The sequence below is a fragment of the Nicotiana attenuata genome, chromosome 9, assembly GCF_001879085.1.
Source record: "Nicotiana attenuata strain UT chromosome 9, NIATTr2, whole genome shotgun sequence".
NCBI classification, from domain to species: Eukaryota; Viridiplantae; Streptophyta; class Magnoliopsida; order Solanales; family Solanaceae; genus Nicotiana; species Nicotiana attenuata.
This window is the reverse complement of record NC_031997.1, coordinates 49,853,145-49,861,782: the sequence shown is the minus strand read 5'-3', so window position 1 is coordinate 49,861,782 and position 8,638 is coordinate 49,853,145. Positions and strand designations below refer to the sequence as shown.

Sequence of the window (8,638 nt, the reverse complement as noted above, 5' to 3'; positions counted from 1 at the left end):
ATAGTAAAAAATTCCAATTTCTCCAAGAATTAATAAGTATGGAATATATCAAGATTCTAGAAGATCTCCAAAAGAACCAATCCCAGAACTAATTGGATTAGTTTCGATACTACAACCCAAATTTTTGGTTTAGGCCTGAGTTTGAAAAAGATTTTATGTCCAAATGCATTTAGATCTTTTTTATATCCTATGTGAATAGCAATTTAGGACAATAGATTGAATTAGTTTTCTGAGTCCTCAAACTTCATAATTTTGAGTAATAAATATAAACATATTTTAGTTTCTGGACTTATTTCGAGCTTTACTGTATAACGCTCTAAAATAGATTTTTATTTTCCTTTTTGACTAAAGCTAAGGTCCCATGACTTAGAGATAAGATGGGTCAACTCTCCTTAGAAGAGAGATAATTTAAATTGAAATTTGTTTTCTTACAGTAAGGTGATATTTACAATATTTATAATTCAAATATGTTTACCTTAATTTGATAATCATTAGAGCAATGGTTTATTGGCATTTTAAATGGTTTAATACTCTTTTCCAAATGTACAATTTTTTTTGCATTTATCAGTTACATGGGCAAATTACTTAATCTGAAATATATTGACTTTGATCTTCGGGGTGTTTTCGCACTTTTTTAAAAGAAAGAAAAAAACATTAGAATGCAAAAGAAACTAAGAAAAAAAGTGATTAGGTAACCTGCTTCTCAATATGAGTAATTAACTTTCTAAGATGTCATATCTTTCATTGAATTAGACTAAACTTTCAACCCAAGATTAAGAGATTGACTTTGTCTTTGTTTACGTTATATAGCCATCGATTTGTTGGCTTGTTGACAAGTAAAGCACAAACAAATCTTAGTCAATTTGAAAATCATACTTTCTACAAAAGTTAAACTAATACTAAGGAGTACTTATTTTAATTGTTTTTTTTTTGTCTTTTTAAAAGTCACTCAATGTTGTTTTAGAATTTATAAATACGAAATCTGCAGAAACTTGTTCGGCTATGAATATACAAACATTGAATTCAAAATTTGAATTTGTCAAATATTCAAGTACTGATATGAATGTACATTTCAATAGTAAAATATTGATTTGGATGTGTTTGTGTCACAAGCTATATACTGATTTTCTGTCATGCACTAAATGGTTCTGACATATAGATCAACGAACTTGGAATATATCATGAAAGATCATGAATCAAATTATATCAGAGTAAAAAAGTTCAGCTATCTTTTTTCTGTAAAAATAATTTCTGCCGAATAGACATCTTGTTAGACAAACAAGCATCTTTGCACCTGTTGAAACTCAATAAATTCAGAGTCTTGCCTCATTTTTCTAAAGAATATTCTCCCTCTCTCTTCTGCATATAGCATAGTTTTCCAAAACAAACTAGTGGAGTATTTGTTTTGTACCAAATTTGCTCAAGAATGGAAGCAAACAAAAGGACCCGAAAAAGAAATAAAAAATTCCCCAGTCCATAAAACACAATTAGGAAGATAATGAAGGTCTTCATGTGCAAAATACAATTCTTGAATCAATAAAAAAAGAAGTTCCCGCTTCTCGGTCAAATTTTCTTCCCCATTTCTCTCTTCTATCAAAGCCTCCCTTCTTAACGACGACAGTTTCTATTCAAAGTCCTTAATCTTTTCTTACATTTCACATTTATTACCCCCTTAACTAATTTTCTCCTTAAATTTTCCTTCTTTTTCTCTCTGTTCACCAATTTTATCGTTTCTACAGATCTGTAAGTTCTTTTCCTTTTTTTTTCTATCTTCCTCCTGTCTTATCCCTGCATGTGTCTTAGATTAAACATTTAATTATTATTTTTTCTTCCTTATATTTTATTATTTGGTGAATTGATCATTTTTATGCTTAATTCTTTTTCTTATCCAAATTAATTTTACTGTTGATAGGTGTTCCTCTTTTTTTTTCTTTTTTTTTTTATTATTTATTCTCGTTTTCTGGGGTTTTCCGGAGGTTTTCATTAGTTGTTTATGCTAGAATATTTAAGTTGAATAATGTTTTTAATATTGATTATTAGAAGATTGAAGATTGTTTTTCTTAGATGGGGTAGCGTAGAATGTCTAGTGCAGTGTAAGTGATGAAAACAGTAAACTTTAACTTTAGTGGTATAAATTAGTTTTACAAGGGCCTTTATGATTGTTCTTCACTGTTTTGCTACTTGAAGTTTATGTGGATAGTTTTGCTCACGAATTTCTTGCTGAGATTAATATGTTGCAATATCCAAGATTTGAATTTTATGAGTTATGGATTCTAGGACTGCGACCTCAAGTGCTAGTAACTAGGTTTTGAATTTAATTTTTGTACATATCTGGTGATTTCTTGCACTTACACTAATTTGAGCCAAAGCTAGAATCCATATATTAAAGCCTACATTTGCCCCTGTCTGCATTGTTCATAGATTTCTTGAAACTTACAATTTCTTTTTGATTTGGTTAGTTACAGGCGGCAGCCAAATTTAGGAACTCACTGTGGTTGTTAAGCGTTCCCATGATAGTAGAATCACGTCATGGAAAAAGAAATTGCTGTTACAGAAGCTGCAGTCAATCATTCCGCTGCTGAAAAAGAAACAAATAAACCAATTGTTAACAGTAAACCTATTATAAATGAAGGTTCTAGCCAGAGGAATTTAGGGAGTACACCAGCCAAACTGGAGGAAGCAAATAAGGTGAATGCTCGAATAGGTGAACAGGAAAAGAAAATCTCTGAAGATAATTCTATTTTGCATTCCAGTGCTGTGAAGAGTCAGGTTGATACAAGTAATGAACAGGAAAAGGAGAGTTCTTTAGGTGAAAGCACGTCAAGTTATTCACTTGCTAAGAAAAACGAGATTGATAGACCCGCCTTCGATCAAGTTCTCTCCCCAGGGGAACTGAATGGACAGGAAAGTCCCAAACCAGAGATGTCTAATTTGAATGAAAAGAAGGCTGATTGTGTTAAAGGTGACCTGAAAAGCCTTCGGGAATCTAACAAGAATCTTGATGAAGCTCTTTACGAGGAGGAAGCAGAACCTGTCTTTGATGGAACAGAAGAACCTGGGATGGGTGTTAATAGAAGTTTATCAGCCCGTTCTGTACATCGTGACTTAGAGGCACATGGATCTGTTTGGCCTGAGAAAGCAGTGGCTCTTACAAACTTTGTTAGATCGAAGAGTACAGTTGCCGTCAGTACGGTTCTACGTCGCCTTTCTGGTAAAAGCGATGATGGGAAAGATGTTACTGATGAAGAAGATAAGAGTAAATGCAACGAGAATAACGCTGCTGCATCACAAGAGCATGAAATGCAAGCTGTGTCTCAGAAAACTGCAGAGCGACCTGGGTGGAATCCCCTCAGCTTAATTGGGATTTTACGTGATGATAATGGAAACAGAACCAAAGAGAAGAATGAGATGTCACAAGAAGCAGTTTTACCAATAGCTATGAAGGGACGGATTATATTGTATACGGGGTTGGGATGCCAGGAAAGTAGAGAGGTAAGACTTTTTCTACACAGGAAAAGACTCAGATATGTTGAGGTTAACATTGATGTGTATCCTAGTAGAAAGATGGAACTGGAGAAAATTGCTGGTGATTCTGCTGTTCCTCGAGTATTCTTTAATGAAGTTCTAATAGGTGGATGGAGTGAATTAAAGAGCTTGGATGAGTCTGGAAAGCTCATGGAGAAGATTGAATATGTTGTTGATGAAGCACCATCTTTTGAAGCTCCTCTACCACCTCTTTCCGGTGAAGATGATTTGTCTAGTAGTGGGTCCATGGATGAGCTAGCTATTATTGTTAAGAAAATGAAACAGTATATTGTTGTAAAGGACCGGTTTTATAAGCTGCGCAGATTCACCAATTGTTTCCTGGGATCAGAAGCTGTGGATTTCCTGTCCGAAGATCAGTACTTGGAAAGAGAAGAGGTCAGTTTTCCGATTACATAAGAATTAGCTTACGGTAAACCAGGTCCAAAAAATAAAAAAGGACCAAAATATGTGGTGCTAAAATTGTTGGCTCTTTCAAAATATTCTACGGGCAAGGTACTCTATAGTTTTATCCTTTCCAATGCTTAAGACTACTTGAAAACAAACTAATTAAACCTAGGGGATCTTCTAAAGCAGCGTATTGACTTCAACATGTGGTCACCATGGCATAGTTTCACAACATGTTGATTATGGCATCCATGTCTATTTTGATTATTGAATACTTAAAACACATGACACAACAGATCATGGTTGATCAGTTTTGGTGTATGAAGATAATATTCCATGTCTTGTTCTTCTCTATAACAATTATTCTATTCTTCATGGTCAGCCGAGCTGTGAAGTTATTCCTTGAAACCACTGTATATATATTGATGTCACCTGGTTAATACTCATAATCATGTTGATATTACTCCTGTTTAGGACTATTCATGTACTGTATTCAAATACTTCCTTTTCTGAACAAAACTCATTCTTTTCTTGTGTCTTAATGATATGTATTAATTTTTATGTGTAAAGAAATAGTTGGCAAGTCTCAACTGTTCTTGGAATTTTATTTTATTTATCATTACAGAACACTGTTCATTCCATGACCAGAAATTATTGCATAGAAATCTAAAATATATTGGTTCGATGTATGTATTGTGTTAAACCTTGCAAAATTGTATATTAACTTTATACACACACACAAATTTTCATGTGATTATTCTCCCTTTTGGACCTGAAACACTTCCTTTGTTACTTTTACTTGAAATATATGTGTACTGTGGTTATCTATGTTCCCATTTTTCTGATAAGAGACTGGAGCATTTATTGTTGAAATCAAAATACAAAAGAAATTTACTATTTACTAATAGAAAGAATAACGAAAGAAGTTAAGATGGGCAGCAAACTGAGTATCAATGGTCACTGTGTAGTACTATGGCTCATGTTTAGATGTCCTCTAAGATTTTTCATATGTATCCTGCACTAAGTATGCACTGTGAAGGAGTTATCGCTAAAAGAAGAAAAAATGGTATCACAAGAAGTATGGAGAAACCCATTTAGTTAGTCCACACTTTCAGTATATGTGTTCTATGTTATTACAAGTCATCTCTTCGTCACTTAAAGCGATGGAGCAAATCAGCAATGTGAAGGAGTTATCGCTTCATGGGTGAAGTGATGCGCTCCCGAAGTTTATCCCTTCAGACAGTGAGGTGCAAAACTTTCATTCTTTGAGTATGAATTTAAACGATGAAAAGGAAAAGGAGAAAAAGGATGAAGAAATGGCCTTTTGCTATTTAAGTACCAGGATTCTCCTCTCTAGTCCCTGTGTACGTTTCAGCATTCTTGATATGATCAATTTCTTCATCTGTGATAGTATTGTCATGATTATATACTTTTTTTTTTTTTGCAAATTTCAATTACTATGCTAGGGAACACTGGAGGAACAAATTTGATCCCTGATGATATTAGAAGCATTGCACTCTTCTCAATTTCCCACATCCAAACAAGCTGAGAAACCTCCCCTACGGTCTGTTCCTCACAGTGAAGAAGTAATATGGTTAGGAGACTCTCCTGTTTTTCCCACAAAAGAAAAAAACAGCTTTAGTAAATACATCTTGAAACCTTAAAAACTGGTGAAAAATAGATAGATTATATACTAGATGTTGAATTTAGTATTTTAATTGCAATCTGATGTTATAAGTTATTAACGTTGGAATTAGTATTTTAATTGCAATCTGATATTAAAAGTTATAAATGCATATTTGTTAGGTAATGTATTTTCAGTAAATTGTGCTTTTCACTTCTAACAAGCATGTGCTTCGCTTCTTGCTTATTGCTTAACAGCCCCGTGGACCTTGTTGTTTATTTGTGCTTTTCGCCTTTGAAAACATTATTTGTGCTGTGGATCATAACATTTTCTCTTATTGCTTTGTCCTTTAGGCTGTTGAATTTGGTAGGAAGCTCGCAAGCAATCTTTTCTTCCAACATGTACTTGAGTAAGTTTCTGATTACTCTTTTCTTCTCTCTCTACATTGTGTGTGCCTTTTGGCTGATATGTCTCAGTATCTTATCCATCTGATCTGTCTGTTCCTTATTTTCCAGTGAAAATGTGTTTGAAGATGGCAACCATTTGTATCGTTTCCTCGATGATGATCCCTTTGTATCTCAATGTCAGAACATCCCAAGGGGTTTAACAGAAGTGAAGCCCAAACCCATAATAGAAATTTCATCTAGGTTGAGATTTTTGTCTCATGCAATTTTTGAAGCTTATGCATCAGAAGATGGGAGGCACATTGATTATAGAAGCATCCATGGCAGCGAGGAATTTGCAAGGTTGGTTTCTCAGGGTGCCATAAACTGATAGGATACCATCTAATGTGTGTTTATACTTGGGTAACGTATGCTTGTGGTACTTGTATGTCTTGGTATTGACTGAATGATGCTCTTCTAGATACTTGAGAATAACTGAGGAGCTTCAAAGAGTGAACTTGAAAGACATGCCTAGGGAGGAGAAGCTTGCCTTTTTTATTAATCTCTACAACATGATGGCCATTCATGCAATATTGGTTTGGGGGCATCCCTCTGGACCAATGGAGAGAAGAAAATTGTTTGGGGAGTTCAAATATGTCATTGGTGGGTGCACATATTCACTATCAGCTATCCAAAACGGAATCTTAAGGAGCAATCAGAGACCACCATACAATCTAATCAAACCGTTTGGAGCAAAAGACAAGCGTCTTAAGGTAAGATTGTTTACTCGGTCTTACTTACATCTTGGCTTCCTGCATATGTAGAATTGTGGAAGTAGAGGTTTCTTATGGGTTGTAATTTACTCTTCTTCGCCTTAAGATATTCCATTTAATCATTATCCAAATGTGGCGCAGATGACAAAATGTAAATCTGTTGTCTGCTTTGCTTGAAGGCTTTTATATTTTAGCATCAATCTGTTCATCAATTCTATCAAAGCAACGGTATAGTAAGCTTCATGTTTTGCACCAACACTGCTAAATAGTTGCGTTCCTGAAGACCTAGCTCCGATTAGGTCTCGACTTGGTTCTTGAACTGTTTGGATATGTTTGCTGTGTGACTGAGATCTCATTTGGTTGTTCTTTAACTAAATTTAATTTACAAGACATCTTATTTAATCCTACTTTGGCTAAAATGTAACATCCTATAGTATAGTGTATTATAGAACGGGCGTCAAACTAATGTATAGTCCAACATAAGTTTTCTATGGAATATTGAACCAATACTGAAGTTTTGAATTTGATGAGATTAGCCTTTAATATGTTAGGTTATGGTGAGAAAGGGAAGAATTTGAGGAGGTAAGGAGGGTAAAATGAGGGATAAGTGTTATCTCCCTTGTTTTGTCAGAATAAACAAGGGAGGGCAAAACTTACAGAGGATGCTTTTCCAACCCTTGCAGTTAATTTGACCCTTTAAAATTGCATAAAAGGGAGAAGGCATATCTTTTAATTTCTACCTTTCTCAGTAAACAAAAATGCTTATTGAGAAATTGGAGCTGCATTAATTAGTGGTTTTGTGTTGACCTACGCGGTTGTATTTGGAAATCATTCAATAATATAATGTCTCTTGATCCATTATCTGTCTAATCCCTCATACCCACCTCTGACTTTCATTCAGGTAGTTCTTCCTTATCCAGAGCCTCTTATTCATTTTGCTCTGGTTAGTGGTACGCGATCTGGGCCTGCTCTTCGATGCTATTCACCTGGAAACATAGATAAAGAGCTCGTGGAGGCTGCCCATGATTTCTTAAGATTTGGAGGACTAATTGTTGATCTTACAACCAAGGTTGCATATGTTAGTAAAATCTTGAGATGGTAAGTTGTTAATTCATCTCTAATTACCAGTAGAACCTCAAGGGTGTGTACTTTGCATCGACGACATCAAATCTATGCAATGGTTTGGACATGAATATTGCATGCAGAGTAGTGGATCTCTCATGATGTAACTTTCATAAAGTTTCAATAACACAATACTAAGAAGTGCTGTTTTCATTTGATAATGCTCAGGTTTAGTGTTGATTTTGGAAAGAATGAGGTTGAAGTATTGAAACACGCTGCAAATTACTTGGAGTCATCGGAATCTCAAGCTTTACTAGAGTTGCTCGCCAGCAGTCAGTTGAAGGTGGTGTACCAGCCTTATGACTGGGGACTGAATCACTAGCGCTACATTCTACCTTGTTCAGAGTTCCTGTCAACTACATTTGCTGTTGCAAGAAAATTTGACATGATCTCATATATAAGAGAATTTCATGTTTCTTTGGTTCCAATCCAACCTCTCTTTGGCTCTTGTAGCTGGAATCTGAGGACTTGGGAAAATTGCCTCATAAAAAGCAAAAGTAATTTAAATAGACACATCTTATATCTGTTGGTTCCCAAGCAAAAGTAATTTAAATAGACACATCTTATATCTGTTGGTTCCCAACTGTTTTCTACTTATATATTATCATGCGAGTCATTAATCATGTGTTGTCGCCATATTCTCATGTATTTTTCTCTGAGTCTGTTGAAGACGGCCCAAAGAATTATATTTCTTTAGTATATAGTATATATTGCTGCTAGGTTTAAGTTAAAAAGTTTCCAATTTGATTTATTTATTTAGCTGCAGACATGCCTTACATTGTATGTTGTTACTTGTAAAGTGTTAG

General features: G+C 34.7%; 1 protein-coding gene across 2 annotated transcripts; it reads left to right on the top strand.

Annotated features, from left to right (window-relative positions):
- LOC109232432 lies at positions 1,533-8,415 on the top strand. 2 transcript variants are annotated; one of them, XM_019398194.1, is made up of 7 exons: positions 1,533-1,743; positions 2,466-3,921; positions 5,908-5,963; positions 6,070-6,300; positions 6,419-6,710; positions 7,612-7,808; positions 8,001-8,415. In XM_019398194.1, exons 2-7 carry the CDS (start codon positions 2,530-2,532, stop codon positions 8,152-8,154), a joined length of 2,322 nt encoding a protein of 773 aa, XP_019253739.1. In that variant the 5' UTR covers positions 1,533-1,743; positions 2,466-2,529; the 3' UTR covers positions 8,155-8,415. The 2 variants fall into 2 exon arrangements, with proteins under 2 accessions (XP_019253739.1, XP_019253738.1); XM_019398193.1 differs by having other exon boundaries at positions 2,460-3,921.